Consider the following 18,398-nt stretch of genomic DNA (forward strand, 5'->3'; position numbering starts at 1 on the left):
CCGGCTCGTAACCAGCGCGCTCTGCCGTCAAGGGCGAGCATTGGTTAATGGTAGTCATGTGACTGAGGTGAGCCAGAACCTTTTATTTAGCAAAAAGTGTGATTAATAGTTAAATGTTATTGTTGAGAGGCACAGACAGGACTCCACACGCACACATACACAAATAATAATCGTAATAATAATAATAAACTGCCTCAAGAAAAGGGCACTTGGGGCACCCTACAGGAAAGGGGCAGGTGCTCGCGCTTCCGCCACCCCTCTCCCCCTCACCAGCACGTGCCTGTACCCTATACTAGTGCTTTGCACTTCTGTATCCGTGAGCGTGGTTCTTCTCTTAGCTACCTGATTGCACACCCGCCTTAGATCAATAAATTATTGCTGTTATTAAGCTTATGTGTAAGTTCAATAAGGACGAATTTGTAATCACTCACCTGCCTGTTTTCCTGGTACGGCTTCTTTCCGTTCTTTACGTCACTGCTGCTTTCCCACGTTACTCTGGTTCAGTCATCTTCTGGCCCAACTTCTTTGAGCCAATCGACCTCCACTTTGCTTGGTTCAAATCTGTACTCTCCGTCATTCTCCTTTCAGACTCTCTTTCGTGCAACCCACCTCCTCCCCATTTTTTCACCTCCGACACCTCAGTCAGGGCTCTATTCAAGCTTAGTGTTCATCTTCATATTAGAGTCTAATAGCCAAGTAAATCTCTCTATCTCAAGAAATCATTCTGTCCAAATTCTCTCCAGTTGAATGCGTTCATAATTCAAACATTATATGATCAAGTTACCCAAATATTTTTATTAATTTACTGAAGACTTTTAGCTGTAAGACAACCATCTTAACACAGCTCTCCTCCCTATATTAAGATATATTTGTGCAGTGTGTTTTATGATCCTCCTTTGCCCTCTTCTGTTTACTTTATTCCCCTGACTTTCAGTTTGTTTTTGTATCCAAGGGTGTGGTTTAACGTGTCTCTTTACAGCCTCTCTTCACCACTGGCAGAAAAGCAGCACCAAATGGGAACAAATGTTTTGCCTTTGTGACAGGATGAGAGTAACAAAGTGTCCTAAGATACAATTTAAAATTGGTTCTTTGCTAGGTTGTCTGTCATTGGTAAACACAACTTTTGCACAGTACTGTAACAAAGCTGTCTTTGAACATGGAAATGCTTGCAAGGTCAGAATAGTAAGCATGGTTACTTGAACTGGATTAGCTAGCCCTAATTATTAAAAGTGATTTTTCTTAACAAAAATCACATTAATGCCACATTTAATCGAATGTACTGGAAATTCTGAATTTACTGTACAACATTATAGGATCAAGTTACAGATGATGTTACAGATGCAACATGCAGGCTGAAAGAGATAGGTGCATCTAAAGGCTCACATCACAAGTAAATATCACATTTACTGCTATGTAAGAAGCAAAAGCTGAGGACCAAGATAAGTTAAAGATGGAGTTTTTCATCCATTACAACATGTTTCAAACCATTTCAAACCAACCAAATCTATTGGTAGTAAAACCTTCAGCATCCTGAAAAATTGTGACAACTGATGTTGCCATTTAAAGTACTGTTAACTAGCAGGCTAACAGTAGCTTCTGTCATCTGTATCCCAGCAGTCAGTGAGAAGCAGTAAACAGAACAGGGCAGCTACATCATGTAAGAATTTGAGAGGTGAGAATGGAAACTTTAATATTGTATAATGTAGATGCACTGCTGATTGTATACTTTGTCCTACAGGAATTCACTTTATTTGACTAGAACTGACAATTGTTAAGCCGTGCCAATGCCATTTTATTTCAACAACTTAATGATTCATATGAATTCTGAGTCTGCAGTATTGATTTCAAGAAGAATAACTTTTAATGCGCTTCCAGGCTTTAATATCACCTAGCATCTGGTCAATGTGTACCTTTGGACAGCTGAATTAAATTTCCACAAGGTGGCAACATTGCTCAATTCTCTGTGTTCAGCTCTCTTCCCTGTAACTAATCCAATAATACCCACTTTATTCTCCAGATTAAGTTAAGTTATATCTTACACCTAAGATGATAAAAAAAAAGAAATGATAAAGAAAGTTTTCACACAATTTCAAGAATAAGAATAACTTTATTGATCCCACAGGGAAATTCATGTCTGACCTGGCTCATTTGTTATTTTTATGAGAGTTGAAAAGCCTGATGGTTGTGGTATGTGTGAAGGATTTTCTGTCCATCTCACAAAGAAGAGAAAGAAGGTTTTTATGATATATATCCAGAAGCAAGAAAACATAGTTAGCAATAATACAAATGTGTACAAGTAATTACAATAAAAGAAATGTCCATATATGTAAAGCATGTAATAAAATAAAACTCAAGTAAATATAATTTACAACTCTGCATTGGGTACAGCAAGACACCGTGTTCGGTGGCTTTGACTACTCTTTCACTCACGTCTTTCTTCCTGCTCTATCAAACAAAATCAAGGGCTCATAGTGACCACATTTGGATAACGGGGGATTTCTCCATGCCACCATTCCCCAACTGCCTGAGCCCCAGTAAGCAGCCTAAAAACCAGTAAAGTCTGTCCTCTTTTGTTCACTCAATAGTACTTTTATCCACACGTGAGGAAACAGTAAGAAAAGCCTCTTGGCCTGCAGGACTTAACTGTGAACCCCTTCTGCTCAATAAGTATTGCAAATATTTGGAGTACTTAAACATATTTAAAGTCCTTCACCATTAAGTCCATGTGGTTTAGGGAAATCACTGGCAGGAAGCTCACTCACATTTTAAATGCTTTAAGCTGACAATAGTCTGCTGTTATCCTGCTGAAAGTGAGGAAGCCAAGTTTGTTATTGGCTAGAGGACCTCACTTAAGGTGATAGTAGATAATTAAGTTTAAAAATATATTTTTTAGAGACATATTGTATAAGTTTAAAACAAATGTGTGAATTCGGAGAAATTTGAAGTATCCAGATGAGGTGCTGTTATGTAACACCACAAGCTAAAACAGCTGTTTTTAATTCTAAACTTGGCTGTTTGATAATCAATCGTTATTGTTCATAAAGTCACTGCGTTACAAAAACAATCATGTGAGCAACAAAAATCTTTGCACAGGCAAACATATAATCATCATGTGGTACCTATTAATGAATGCCCAGACAAATAACACAGAAAAATGAGATAATAAATATAAGATAATCAAGAAATAGATAAATAAATATCAGTTGCTTGGACCCAATCCATTAAATATAACGGTGCTTTGTCTTAAAGGGGCTAATGTTGCAATACCTTCATCTGTAAGAGAATCATTACTAAAAACATCCTATACTGTATGAGCGTACCTTGGGACATAGATCACAATTTGGAGTCTAAAGCGTCATTAAATAGTCAGGAATTTATATGTTTGGGCAGCATGGCAGTGCAGTAGTTAGCACAGTTCCCTCTGGAGCACTCCTGCAGTCTGTCTCTCCATGCCCTTGTGGGCTTTTTTTGGATACCGAAGCTTTCTCCTAAAGTCCTAATACATGCATTTTAGGTTAACTTGCACTTCAAAGGTAGAGCCTCCAGCTGTTCCACTGACCCTGAGTTGGATAAGAAGAAGAAAGTGGATAGATGGATGTTTCAATGATTTAAACATACTTCTTCAAATCACCTCCCAGTACAGTAGTTTTGATGACAACCCATCTTAAGCAATGATTCAGAATCCAGACGTCTTGGGTGGAGATAAAGGCTGTATCACATTTACTCATCTACTCACTGTGCATGCAGCATAAACATTAGCTCAGCACAGTTAAATGGTGGTTCTTATGTAACAAAATCGTACCCATGAGACTGACGGGATATGAGGAGTGTTGTGAAAAGTCACTATCTGACCTTTACTCTGGATTTCATCCTCTGCTGGCCAACCTTTTTCTCCAATCAATCAATTCAAATTATATACAGAGTCCTAAAATGGGGGGAACACTTAAAGAAATTTACAACCAGGCAAGTGAGTGGTATAAAGTAAGCTCTGTGTTTATCAAAGACCATGCCGGGCTTCTTCACATCTAAACAAGGCCTGCTGGGGAGTTTTGTTGTTTTAGAGATGTTGGCATTTTTTTTTAATCCATACAGAAAAATGTAATCCTTAAAATGAAAATCTCCAAACAACAATCTATGAAGTGTTTACTCATTGGACAGGCTTTCAAAACACAAAGTTGGAATAACTGTTTACTGAAACCTGCTTTTTCAAATCTGCTGTTTCCACAGTTAATGTTTCCTCTTTAAAGAAGGAAACTGTGCCTACTTCTAACCATGTCCATTAAAAACTATGAAAACAATCTGTGGGCCAACTAGAGCTGAGTTTATGGAGACAGAAACACAGAAGAAGACAGCAAGGTAACTAAATAGGTGTCTTTTTGTCTTCCACACTCTATGGTTGTTCAAGATGCAATATGTCTTACAACATGCTGCTAATTTTATTTATTGTTTCATCAGAAAAAACACTGCAAACTGCTCAGATTCAAATAATTTATTTTACCCAGAAAAAAAAATATTAAAAAAAAAAAGTTAAAGAGAATTCTTTGTTTTTTTTTCTCTCACAGTATGAAAACCACAGATTTAATATTGCATACATCTACTGCATACATCACCTTAAACATCCAGAGCAGCACAGGTGGTGTCACGGTAAAAAGCAATGTGATCTATCTGCTATTCACACTGTGTGTGTTGGTGCAAAGAAGCAAACTGTGCACAGTGAAACACTGTGTGGTATAAATATACTTGAAAACAAATATTGACGTTGACATTACTTTCCTTAGCATTTTAGATAAGCGGAATATAAACATTGAACAAATGGGTTTTAACCAATGTGAAGTGTCTGTCAACAACCATAGCTCCTCTTGTGCAAGCCCACAGTGCATAAACATTAGCAGGATGATGTGTGAACAGATAATGAATAAAAACACAATTTATCCTCAGATGAGAAATTAGAATTGCTGACAGATCATACAGGTTAATACTGAACACTTAAAATGTCCTGATATCTGCTACATTTTAGTGCGCTATAACCATTTCTTAATGTTTATATAAGGTTTATAAAGTGCTGCCACAAAGTATCCCAAAGGTCAACTGAGCAGAATTTATCCTCATAACAGAAGTTGCTACAGTCTAGTTTCCATCCAAACACTGCACACATTTGAACACATTTCAGAAAATCATTAAGCACAAAGCAAACTTCTATGCATATCTGTTTCCATATGTATGCGTGACTGCATGAAGGTGGATACTTGAGTATAAGTAGCTGATGATGTTAAATTTATTGCCGGGTGCTATCACAACCACTGCAGAACAACAGTGTGCAAATTATATATTACAAAAGTTCACCAGCAAAACTAGTAGCACTACCAAAGAATGCAGAAAAAATGAAATTATATTTATATTTGTTTCATATATTAATTTAACTAATGCTTCCCCCGCCATTAGTTCTCCTATACATACTGTATGCTTCTATCTGACATGCTTCATGCACGATTAGTGTATAAAAAGCTAGTTTCAATTGCACTTTGCCACATTTCACTGTTATCAATACACAAATATTTTTTTTTAACTTTAAAATAATTTTTTCTTCTTTTTTTCTGAACTTACACCTCGGATTTTATATCCAAAATGGTCAAAAAATGCAGGTGGATGGAAATATCCTTAAGTCTTTTGACTTACTCATACAATGATAGTTCAATAAATCAAAGATGCGTGGATTACCACGTTAGCAGATGACAGCATTCAGACAAAGATTTTGAGAGTTGTCAACATCAATCTGCAAAATCTACAAGGAGAGTCTGTTGTGCAGGTGAGGTCAGACTGAGTCCATTAAACAGACTATTCTGTCCTATCTCTGCAAATGCTGGAAATCAGGTCCCATTTGGAGGAACACAGTTAAACAATCAGAGGCTACACTTTAATTTATTGCTGCAAATATACCAAGACATGGTGCTTTACATCGGCAGTGCAATGGTCATGAGAGTCTGTGTACTTGAGATGCAACCTTTCTAGAGTTCATGAAGTCTTTTCAAGATGGCAGGCACTGATTATCACATAAAACTTAACTGAAGAGCTGGAATTATACCCAGTTTTTCAGCACACTAAAGTTTCTAATACGCTTTGTATTACAGCATTTCCTTTTTTGTTTGTCGTTCTCCAACAACCCTGTCCGCCTCGCCTCTCAGCTGCTCCAAATCGTCCTCTGAGCTGTGCCGCACCCCCCTTGAGAAAATCTTGCGACGTGACTGGGAGCTAAGGTCCAGCAGATCAAAGGAATCGGAGGAGAAGAGACTATCCTCGCTCACAACGCTAGAGGGGCGGCTATGACGGCCCTCAGCATCCCCTGCAGTGTGGAGGAGATGCTGCAGAGCCTCTGGGAATATCGCAGGAGTTGGAGAGGGAGACGACTGGTGGTTGTCAGGAAGATCCAGGCTGCGAGAAAACTTTCCATTACGTTTCAAAATACCCTTACGTCTTCTTACTGCTTCTGTGCGCATTGTGGGGCTGTCTTCAACTCCAGGGAGACATGTTTGTTGTTTGTGGGAACAGGACTCACCTGCATTACTGTCTGCACTTCCTACACCTGAGCCCCTTCTGTCTGATGAGGAACCATAACCTGACTCCCCACCATACAAGTTCTTTAGTATCCCTTTCTTGGGCATTTTGGACGACGGCTGACTGAATGTAGTTGGAGATGGAAGGCTGATTGATAGGACGTCAACATACGCATGAGTAAGACTGTGTGTTCGACAGGGCTGCGGTGCAGTGTTACAGAGCTGAGAGGGGGAGTTATCCCTGGGAGGGGTGTGAAAGACTGAATCTAAACTTCTTTGGTGTTTCAGAATACCTTTGGGCTTTTTTCTTTCAAAAGTGGAAGTGGAGGAAATCACCACGGAAGAAGCAGTTGCTAAACAAACGTCACCACAAGCTCCCTGTGCAGTCTGGGGAATCGCATTCTCCTTGCGAGACTTCCTAAGACTCGATATTCCACCGCGCACCCTTGCACCTCCCCCACATTCGTGCTTCAGAGGTAAGCTGAAGTAAAAGGGGTTGGAAGCGTGTTGAGGAGAACGGGAAGAGTCTGAGAACAGGCAGTCTGCATCCACCGTCAAACTGCTAGCAGCAGCAACCTGATTCTGCCAGTCGATGTAGCGAGCCAGCAGCGGGGAGGGGCACTCTTGATGTGGAAATGAAGGGCAGTCACACACACTCTCTTCATAGCCCCAGTTCACCCACCAGTGGTTAGCCACGTCCTCTGTCGTGGCTCTCTCATCCACACGCACCGTCAGCAACCAGTCGATGAGAGCGCAGGCGTCTGGAGGGGACAGAGTCAACAGTTATTTATTGCCACTACGCTGACAAACTAGATCCCATTTGACAGCTTTAAAAATATATATAAAAAATAAAGTTATGAAGCTTTACCAGAGGGGGGGTTGGGTCTGCGATAGCGACCTTGGCTGATCTGCTCTGTGAGTTTTGTGTGACTTGCCCCATCGAATGGCATGCTGCTGTAAACGAGGGCATACAGCAACACCCCCAGTGCCCAGCAGTCCACCTAAGACGCACAAACACATGCAGAATGAAATATTATATTCTTTTAAAGCATATTTATGAACAAAAGAAGATGTTCTGTGGTTTAAAGCTACACTAATCCAGATATGAATATTACACTGCTAAATTAGTTAAATTTAGCATTGCACTAATATAAATAACAATGTTGGATTCATGAAAGACACAAAGATGCAGCAGAACCAGCGACATCATAATTTTTTTACATTTTAAAGAGCTTTTTTTTCATGCCAGCATCTGGTGCCTACAATACCCACAATGCAAGTTGTTAGTATTAGGTAATGTACTAGAAAGCTGTTGTTTTAAAAGAAAACCAGCCACATGTGGTGACATTAAATGATGATGTAATCTCACCAAAAGCAGCCCTCCAGTCTTGCAGTAAACAAAACTGATTATTCTGTGAACATTTTAAAACATCCTGACATCCATAATGCTGGGAATTAACAGCATGTTGACCAACCTCTGGCCCCTGGTATGGCAGCCCTTTCACGATCTCTGGGGCAGCATAGAGCGGACTTCCACAGTAGGTTTGCAGCAGCGTGCCCTTGTGGAAATTATTTGAGAGGCCAAAATCAGCCAGCTGCAAAAAAGAAAGAATGCAAATTAACATATTTTGTTAATAATTATTTTTATTTCTTCCTACTGCTGACACTATTCAAAGCTTTCACAGCTGCTGGATGTGTCTGCGCTCATTTTCTGTGTCAAGTAAACACAAGAGGTTCATGTGACACTGTGAATCATAGATGACAAAACAAACTAACAGCTGTTACATTACAAGACAACAGATCTCAGTCCAGATGTCTCTCCACAGACTCAAAACAATGATCTCTCAAACTTTATGTCACAGTGAACTAATCAGTTCACACTGAATCCTGCACTGAGTTTCATTCACATTAGCACTCGCCCTCACGCAATCTAAATTCCTTTTCAGTGACTATGTACGGAAAGCTTTTAGTCATGTGGAAAAAAATACACAATAACTCAAAAGCAATTCCTTTTAAAGGAGCCAAAAATACTGCAGGTATGCTGAGCTTTTGCCAGAGTAAGTGTGAGCGAGGAAAAGGGGAGCGGGCCAAAAGCATCAGGCTGCTTACACCCACGTAACGGAACAATCACTCACTCGAGGCTCCGAAAGCCATACGCAGACATACTGTGTCTCTCCTCTATCTGCGAAGATTATAAACATGCATGCTGGCTCACTATCAGCCCTCGTGGTGTTAAAAATATTCATAATGACAGCTTCACTTCCATGGTAGAGCGATACGGGGAAACAAAGACCTCATAGAAGAAGACGACACTGTAAATGCAAGCCAGCTCACTGTTCATATATATCCGGTGGCAATTAGCACACTTCTTTGGACTCCCATATGTTTGTATGCATTCAGTCTATAGTGAGACAGTTCTTCATGAAGCTGGAAGAGTGAATGAATGAATACCAAATGCTTACAAAAACAAAGTCAAACACAAAGTTACACTCTACAGACTAATATACTACTTTAAACTTGACATGACCTAAAATTTCACCTAACATATCCGCCTCTCTCTGCCCCATACAGATGCCATTAAGCAGCTATTGTGCAGACATAACAACGCATTGCACAGAGCCTCGGTCATTTCCTGCAGCAGATGCCGAGAAAGGCCGGTGCGGTGGACCTCCGGTGATGTGGTTGGCAGCGAATGAAGACCCGCAGAGAAGTCTGCACATAGCGTTTTCTTTTGACAGACAGAGCACACATACATAAACCCTCTGGCTGGCATGAATCCTCAAGATTGTCGCTAAATTCCCGGCATTCCCTGCTAGCCATGCACAGCTCCGATATAGGGAGAACAATGCCCAAATAAGGCAAGAAATATTCCCGGGGTTCTTTTGTAAGGCCTTACATTGTGTTTTTTCACATTCACTGTGCATTGCTCAACAACACATTGAAATTCCTCTGGGTAGAAAATGCTCCAACATATATCCTGAAAGTACACTGTGTTTGCATTTTATGTTGGAGGCGGCAAAACAATCCACGTAGCATGGATCAGATGATAATGGGAAACTATGAATTATGTATTAAATGCTCAGGACATGTGGCAAGATGGCTCAGTTAGTGCACAGTATTTTCTTAGGATCCTACCTTTACATTCAAATCTTTGTCCAAAAGAATGTTCTCCAGCTTGAGGTCTCGATGCACAACCCCGTTCTGCAAGACAGGAGAAACACACGTGAGGTCCTGCTCTTGGAGAGTCTGAAGGAAGATCATCAGACTGTTTAATTATTATCAAGGAAGGTGCTCTGTTTTTTCATCGGATGATGGTTTGAGCCGCCGACTGGCATTAAGCACGAGTGTGCAAGGAAAAGGCAGATGACTCAAAATCGACACTATTTGTAGCAAAATAAAGTGCATATGTAGTAACTCATTAGGCGTGGTCACCCAGGAAATCATGTAACACTTTAAACATTCATGTCAGTTCGTCTTAAACAAACTTTATTTCATTATGTGAAGGAAATGGCCAATGACCTCAGACAGTGCTTTGTGTGCTACAACTGCACTGCACTGTGTGTGCGTGTGTATGTGTGCAAGCACGGCTGACACAAATATGGTTAGATGTGGTTTATCAGGTCAATATTCTTACTATTGTTTAAAATGCCTGTGAACTGAGCAGTGAACGGCCCTCGATTATTTCCATTTTTCTCGTGAAGCCTTGCTCGTCTTTCCATGTGCACCGCATACCTCTGAGGCACATTCAATAATTCATTCACGCTGGAACATTCATGTCTATTTTGGGACAATATTCAAGGGCACGAGGAGCCCAAATTCCATCTCCCTGCACACCACAGAGACGCAGAAGCTGAATGATAATCTCTGAGTTTAACGTGAGCAGATTCACACAGAGTCCAAACTGTCAAAATCAGAAAAGCAAAACAACTGCCTTTTTTTTCATGTCCTTCCACTGTAATGCACTTCTGTTTAAATAGGACTTAATAACTCCTCAATAATTCCAGCTTTCTGGCCTGATTTTATGTACACAACAATAAATCAGAGAAACAAAGAAGTGTTTGTTTCTATGCCAAGGCTTACAGTAATGTTGAAGGGGGCTCATTTAGCATTTGTTAAATGTGTCAGTGTGTGACTGTAAAGAACAATCGAGCCTTATAATGCGCTCTTAACCCAAAGAGATCTGAAAACTCAAGTCAAGTTTTTCTGCAGTAATAGGATTAGGATTTATTGGTTTAAGCAGTACAGTATTTGCATGTGTGCACACGTGCCTGTGTGCAATTTGCTAACTTGTAATGTATTCCTGTTGGGCACCTGCAGAACACATGTGGGTAGGTTGTTTGGTGTGTATAAACCTTATGGCAGTAGTGGACAGCAGATGTAATCTGTCTGAAGATGCTGCGGGCTTCTGTTTCTGGCAGTCGCCTCCTCTCCTGTATGTAATCATACAGCTCTCCTCTGCTGGCGTACTCCATCACAATCACAATCTTATCCCGGCTCTCAAACACTGTCAACACAGGGAAACAGAAACCTTTAATGATGTTTTGGCTGTGTAGGTTTTCAACTCCTGTGTAATCCGTGTATGCAAATGCTTATTGTTTTCAATAAATCTCCATAGAAACAGAAATATCTGCAGTTTCTGTCATATGTACAACTTTAAAAGAGTCTCACCTGATGAATGGCTACCAATCAAAATGATATACTTAAATATAGTGACAGGTGTGGGGCTAACTGGGATTTTTATCTTATTCATCGACTATAACATCCTCATTTGTTCTAATGAACAACAATACCCATCCAACAATAAATGGGAGACCTTTAGTGAATAAGGGTAAACATCTTCTATTTTTATTGTTAAGTAACACTACGAGATGATGAAACAAGATACCAAAGACCATCTCTCAAGGCTGTTTTAGAAGTTTTAAATTTCTTTTCAATCACATTGTTTCATTTCTGGGTGCTGTAGCTTTTAGCAAATCATTTTGGGGAGATTACTTCTTGCTGCAGTGAGTATTTTAAAGGTTTAGCCTGAATTGACCCAGAGTGGTATTTGTAGTAGTTTTGGGATATTTTTCCCAAATTAGTGCATCAGTGATATGATTTTAAGTTAAGTATTTGACAACAATGCAAGTTTATGGAACAGAGTAAGAAGCCATGTGTACGATTCTTTGTACAAATAGGAAATACTTAGTTGGATCGTGTCATTGTTGGTTTTGGGCTTCAAATAGGATTTGTGAGCATTACCAGCGTTATCCCTTAGCCCCTGGCATTGTTGAACAACACTGCTGTAAATGCTGCTGTGTGTGCTGTGGAACTTAATATCTTTAAACTGACTTTCTTTAAAATATTCACTGCCTAAATGCTACCTGGAGACCAAACTATGAAATTGTCTGATTATGTGTAAAGGTGTGTCAGTGTTATCTTACCCTCATGGAAGCGTATGATGTTGGGGTGCCTGAGTGAAGATGTGATCTCGATCTCTCTCTGGATGTGAATTCTGTCCAGGTCGTCGGTGATGCGCTCCTTGCGGATTGACTTGATCGCCACCTTGGAAGAAAGACACAGTTTAGAGGCTGTTATACAAAAAGGTTGTGTCCAAATTTCACACACCATGTGTTAAATCTAGTGACTGAGTAATAAAACTTGAGCCAGTAGATTTAATTTCCATAAATTCCTCAGAAAACACACCAATTTAACCATTTTCTGCTTTACCTCCATCAAAGCAACAAATAAATAAACAGTTCATGCATCATTTGCACAGCCAAACATGGAAACAAAGGCATACTGTACACACGCTCATACACAAATAAAATCTCTGGGTATTAGACATGATTATGTGGGTTTAAAGGCTGCATGGTGAGAACAGATCTCGTGATGTGAGATGTTCAGAGGCAGAAGGTTGACAGCTGCAGTGTTCACACTCTGCTTCTTTAATCCCATACACACGCAGGCCCGCAGTAAAAACGTACATCCTAAAACGAACCTCTAAAACTGGTTGGATAAAATAAGTTTCACATAATCAACACTTTACAAAGACGAGACAAGTGCATGCAGGCAGACAACGAGGCATTGGAGTGTGCCTAAAATACACAAAGGACAACAGAAACGTGGAATATAACGAGTAGCTGAAGCCATGGGACTAATTTGTGAGGCTGACATTTAAACATGGGACGAAATATGCGCTGTATAATTTTGCATGTCCCTGTGGGTGAGCTCCCACAGGTCAAAACTCGAGTTTTCTCAGCTGGCGGGGGGCAAAAAATGTCTCCGAAAAACTGGAAGAGACAGTTCACACGCTCCATCAACCATGATAGTTATGCAACACAACACGAACACCATCCAGGGAACCCCTGAAGCTATGGTGTTCGTGTGGAAGCTGTGTGGTGAATGAAAATACTTCCATTTTCAAACTTATGTCTTTGCTATAGTCACGTTTTATGCATCTAACAATATTTGTCTTATATGGGTGATGTGTCAAACCCTTCAGCAGGGTGCTGGGCAATAGTTTGTGCCACGCAATTTATGTGGTCATCAGCTGAAGGGCAGATATTAAAAAGTTGGGGAGGCGGATTCTGATGCTCACTAAAGAGCCATTTAAGACCCAAATACTTAAAGCAATGTGAGGAAGAGAAGGGGAGACTGTAAAATCAGTTACTGGGATGATTTAGTGCAATAAAACAGATAAGAGTTATGGATTAGGCATGTCAATATATAGACTGGGAGTCAAAAAATTCTACTGCCGTCTCAGCTCTAATTTACTACCAAGACTTTGAAGTGACACATGACACAGGGAATACAGACACTCGGGGTATGGTTCAGGGAAAAGCGAGCATTTTATCTGACTGATTTCAAGGGGCCATGTGTGAGTAGAGGAAGCTGTGGTTGTGTGTGTTTGTGTGACCTCACCCTTGTGCACGCAAATATCCTGCGGATGCATCATGCAGAGACATGACCTCTAAAGTATCCTTCTCACCAACAACATCTCATTGTTTCCTCTAAAAACTGCAACCTCACATGTGCAGGAAACACAACGCAGCATGTGGGAGTCATTCAGGCGTTCTTTGACATCATCACGGCCTATATTATGATGGCATGGCAATTTTAGATGTGCAAAGGGATGTACTGGCTTTCCCATCCCCTTCTTGTTTTCCTGCTGACTCCAGTCTTGACTTATTGCAGGTGTGTTTGTCTGTATGAAGTCATCATGGGGGTTGGGGTGTGCACCAACTTCCTTCCTACCCTGCTATTCTCACAAACACACAAATGTATCCCAGGAGCCTGAGCATCACTAAAGGTCCCTGCTGCATCTGTGAACGATTTAGCGGCAGGATTATACAGGCTTCCTGCCAGTGTGACCCTTGACCTCCAATCATCTACACACAGCCTTAAGCTGTCCCTTTCCTTAACCAGGAATTGCAGAACTGATGGGGAACTGGGCAAAGACATATACATTAAATGCAAGAAAGGAAACAAGAGAATTTTTTTCTGATGGCATTATCTGATTGCTTCAATTCCTTTTTTTTTTCTTGCCTACGATATTTAAGCTTTAAAAACAAGTGAGGCTCCCAGCCAGCGTAAGTGACCACAGAATACTTAGCTTGCATAACCAAGGCTGGTTATTCATCTTTCCTTTTGCTTTACCCTGTGCATTCATGAGGATGACTTACATTCCTTTCTTGCAGCGTCACAGGAAAACCACTTAGACACTTTACAGGAACAAGTCTCAAGTCAGCTCCTTAATATAAAATCACTGATAGTGCCTTCTCTTCCTGTTCTTCTTCCTGCTTTCCTCTCCCATCTCCCCACGCTCACAAAACAGCCCGCTACCCTTGTTTCCAAAAATAATGCCTGTTTTGTTTCAAAGAATCCTTGGTATGTGCCTGCTAATGGCTCAAGGAATTCAGCTTTTCCCCCTTGTCCTACCAAACCCACTCACCCTGCACACACACACACACACACACACACACACACACACACACACACACACACACACACACACACACACACACACACACACACACACACACACACACACACTACATGGCCTAGTTCCTCTCTCTGTATCCTACCAGCAGTCTCTTATGCATGCTTCACTACATGTTAAGATGTAGAATAGAATTGAATTGTACACAACAGAAAACAAGTTGCAAAGTGCTTGAAAGTAGTGCAAAGAAACAAGCTGGTATGAATAGAGTCCATGTGTGAGTGGCCTGAGTGATGAGGGTAACTCAGGCCATGGCTCAGATTAGTGAGGTGGTTGGGCAGGGGTGGGGGGTGGGGAGATAGTGTTTTTTGACAGTCTGAATGTCCCAGGGGAAGAAGGTGTTTTTGAGTCTGGAGGTGTGGGACCTGATTGACCTGAGGCGCCAACCAGAAGACAGCAGGTCAAACAGGTGGTGGGCGGGGTGCAAAGGGTCGCCTGTGATGACCCTGGTTTTCCTGAGATAGGAGGATCTGGCGATGGCTTCCAGGGGTGGCAGAGGGCAGTGACTGATGTTTTGGGCCCCTGCGTATCAAACACCCTTGAAGTAGAAGAGCACGCTCTCCAATGAGGAGCAGTAGAAGGCTACTTCTGGTCCAGGTTTTTCTTCCTCAGGACACAGAGGAAATTAAGCTGCTGTTGGGCCTTCTTTACCAGGGTGTTGGTGTTGTGGGTCCAGGTGAGGTCCATGGAGATGTGGGTGATTCTACAGATTCCACCCATTCTCCATTTATAATGAGTGGGGAGTGGACCTATCTGTGTCTCCTGAAGTCCATTATGAGTTCTTTGGGTTTAAGGAAGTTAAGTTTCAGGTTATTTTCTGAGCACCAGCAGGATATCATCGGCATACTTGTCAATGTCATTAGTTGGCTGGGTTGGTGTGCAGTCATAGGTGTACAGGGTGTACAGTAGAGGGCTGAGAATGATTTGCTCTGTAAGCTGGTGGGGGTTGAGGGAAGAGGGTAGGTAGGTCTCTGATATGCTGAGACATTTTCTAGTTGGTGAGTTCTTAGACGTTTCTCCACACCTGGCGGGGGTTACTATCAGTGAGGAGATCTAGCAATCACAGTCGAAGGAGCCAGACAAATTGTGAAAGACTCACTCTAATCGGGATCATCTTTTTTGTCCCAATCAGGTTGCGGAAGTGTGTTTATTTACTAAAATAAAACAGAAAGGAAACTGATGAGGCCCCCGTCCTCTCAGATCACAGCACAGAGGGAGGGATTAAGGTCTGACCAGACATAAACCCACGATTATTCAAACTAATCTGGCACCACATTCTGTTTTAACCTAGATATTCAGATTGTGAAGTTAAATAGAAACATGTTATGCTATTATGTCTCGCTCTGTGTGTGTGTGTGTGTGTGGACGGGTATTAACATCTTCATGGGGACCAAAAATTGGTAGTTTACTATACTTGTGGGGACAAACAGCCCTTGTGGGGACCAAAATCCCGGTCCCCACGAGTTTGAAGGCATTTTTGAGCCTCAAAATGTGGTTTTAGTGTCAGGGTTACAATTAGGTTATGGTTAGGTTTAGGGTAAGGGTCAGGGTTAGGCATTCATTTTTGATGGTTAGGGTTAGGGTAAGGGGCTAGGGAAAGCATTGTGTCAATGAAATGTCCCCACAAGGATATAAATACACACGTGTGTGTGTGTGTGTGTGTGTGTGTGTGTGTGTGTGTGTGTGTGTGTGTGTGTGTGTGTGTGTGTGCTTAAGTCTGGGTTTTTAGGGGTCAGACTCTAGTTGGAGCAGACCTATTGTAGTGATTTTATCCCCTTTTTCAATTGCTGAGTGAGTCAGACCAAAGGCATCTCAAGCTGGCAGCACAAGAAATGGGTTCAGGATCAACGCATATCCTACCACACGCAGAGCGCCCCCCCCCCACGAAGTTCTTTCCACCTTCAAATTAATATTTAATTACCATTGAGCAACACTGTGGCAAGTGCAGCACGCAAGCACAGACGCATGAAGACAGTGGCGACAAGTAAAAGCATGGGCATCACATTACACTTTTTATAGGCTTTTTACAGTGTCAGCAGACGAGGTTAAGAGGTCAGATCAATTTCAGAAACTGATAATTGATCTTTTCCTTTCACCACATTTCGCCCTTTGTTTAGGAAATAACGAGTCCTTCAGCCACACAGCTCCAAAAAGCTTGAGGCAGTATGATATGAAGGGTTATGGTGACCATCTTACCGTCTTCAGGCTCGCTCTCTCCACCGCTTTCTTCACTTTGCCGTAGGTGCCTTTCCCCAGCGTCTCCATCACCTCATAACGGTGCTTTAAGTTGTGCTTGTGCTGATGCTTTTTTACTTCCATGGACGCTGCGGCTGTGGATGCCTGGCCCAGCGCCTCCACGCCTACTTTCATGTTTCTCTGTCGCTTCTCCGCGTTGCAGGCACGGCGGCTGTCCATTCTCGGTGACTGCTCGCCGCCATGCTGGCTGCTGAACGCCGCGTCCTGCAGGCAGCCCAGCTCGGAGCGTCCGCTAGTGTTCATTGTGCCTCTGCTGTCCGCCTCACGTCTGCCCATCCTCTCTGCGCACTGTGCGCACCTGTCAGGAGCAGCTTTCCTCGGGACCGGATCCCCAAATCACTTTGAGTTTTGATAAAAAGCAGCTGGAGCTCTTTTTAATGATCGGGTTGTCCATATAGAGTCTCACACGTTTAAAGGAGGCTTCTGTAATGGTCTGAAAATTAAGAAATCCATCAAAGCCGTCTGATCTATCGGCCCAGCTGTTGTTTTCTACTACCACTCTCAGTCTCAGGAACACAGCAACAGGAGCGACGGGAACCACACGCTCCTAGGCGAGGGGTGGAGCCTCCACAAGGCAACATCCCCGAGCGTCACACTCGTTTGGGATTAATTTGGGTTTTTCCAGCGAATACTTGACCTACCCAGCGGCAGAAACACGGGGGAAGAAGGCATGCGGGGAATGTCCTGCGGGTCAGATTTACCCTAAATCCATCACTTCAATCAGACATTTGTGGTGATGCTTTGCCATGCGGCGAGCTTTGAAGACTCTGAGGAAGTTGGCAGAGACTTTGCAGGCAGAGAAAAGGGATTTTATTCTTTTATTTAAAACGTACATTTTAAACAGTAAAACAAAGAAACAAAAAACTGTTATAGATAAAGTAACCTCGGTTAAACGTCACGAAATAAGACAGCAGAAGCAAAGGACAGTGAGAGATACATGATCTGTGGCTGTGTTGTGTGCAGAGTACAACTAACAAGTTAAGGATGGTTTAGCTGTCAGCAATTGTTAAACCAGTATCTGCACTATATCTGCCAAATTTCCCTAGCAGAACTTAACACCAGGTAATGTGTGGCCCTTAATTTAAAACACAGCCAGAGAGAGTGAAGCAGCAGCAGGTCCCACTCCAGATTATGTGACACACGGTGAGTTTAAAAAAGTGGAAACTACAAGTTATTCCAAATAATCATTAGTGTCAGCAGCAGTTTCAGCTGAAAGGACTGAGCTTAATCGTATGCTGGACGAGGAGTTCACAGCTACAAGATATTTTGAGGAAAGCAATGTGTTTGAAACTGAAGATATAACATTTTAAAATACCACAGTGGCTCTGCTGCTTAATTAAAAGAAAAGAAAAGCTTTTGTTAGTTCTAATGAAACCGCATCAGGCAGGACACCAGCATAACTGTGAGCTCTCTAGTAGATGTTTCCGTGCATGACTAAATCACCCAGAATATCTGCAAGACCATTAGACTGCTGTACATGACGTCTCTGGCTTTTGTGGTTGGTAACATCAAAAGAACACTAACAGAAAGTGGGCTTTAAAGTACGGCAGGGGTTAAAATGAGGTTTACTGTTCTTTGTGGATTTTTGAAAATTGTTAAACTTATTCATC

General features: G+C 41.7%; 1 protein-coding gene across 1 annotated transcript; it reads right to left on the reverse strand.

The window, feature by feature from the left end:
- Window positions 1-4,503: 4,503 nt before the first annotated feature.
- On the reverse strand, window positions 4,504-17,585 carry LOC134619060 (NUAK family SNF1-like kinase 1). The gene is made up of 7 exons (XM_063464783.1): window positions 16,729-17,585; window positions 11,975-12,095; window positions 10,904-11,055; window positions 9,687-9,752; window positions 8,027-8,146; window positions 7,420-7,552; window positions 4,504-7,312 (listed from the first exon to the last, which is right to left on the reverse strand). Exons 1-7 carry the CDS (start codon window positions 17,062-17,064, stop codon window positions 6,123-6,125), a joined length of 2,118 nt encoding a protein of 705 aa, XP_063320853.1. The 5' UTR covers window positions 17,065-17,585; the 3' UTR covers window positions 4,504-6,122.
- Between the last annotated feature and the right edge of the window lie 813 nt (window positions 17,586-18,398).

This window comes from Pelmatolapia mariae, linkage group LG20 (assembly GCF_036321145.2).
Source record: "Pelmatolapia mariae isolate MD_Pm_ZW linkage group LG20, Pm_UMD_F_2, whole genome shotgun sequence".
In the NCBI taxonomy this organism is placed as follows: domain Eukaryota; kingdom Metazoa; phylum Chordata; class Actinopteri; order Cichliformes; family Cichlidae; genus Pelmatolapia; species Pelmatolapia mariae.

Excerpts from the sequence above, each read along its gene's own strand:
- LOC134619060 (XM_063464783.1), bottom strand. The coding sequence starts at position 17,064 with ATGGGCAGACGTGAGGCGGACAGCAGAGGCACAATGAACACTAGCGGA. Across the intron at positions 12,096-16,728 it reads AGAGAGCGAGCCTGAAGACG|GTGGCGATCAAGTCAATCCG; the intron begins GTAAGATGGTCA and ends CTTTCTTCCAAG. Across the intron at positions 9,753-10,903 it reads CTGTCCACTACTGCCATAAG|AACGGGGTTGTGCATCGAGA; the intron begins GTTTATACACAC and ends CCTGTCTTGCAG.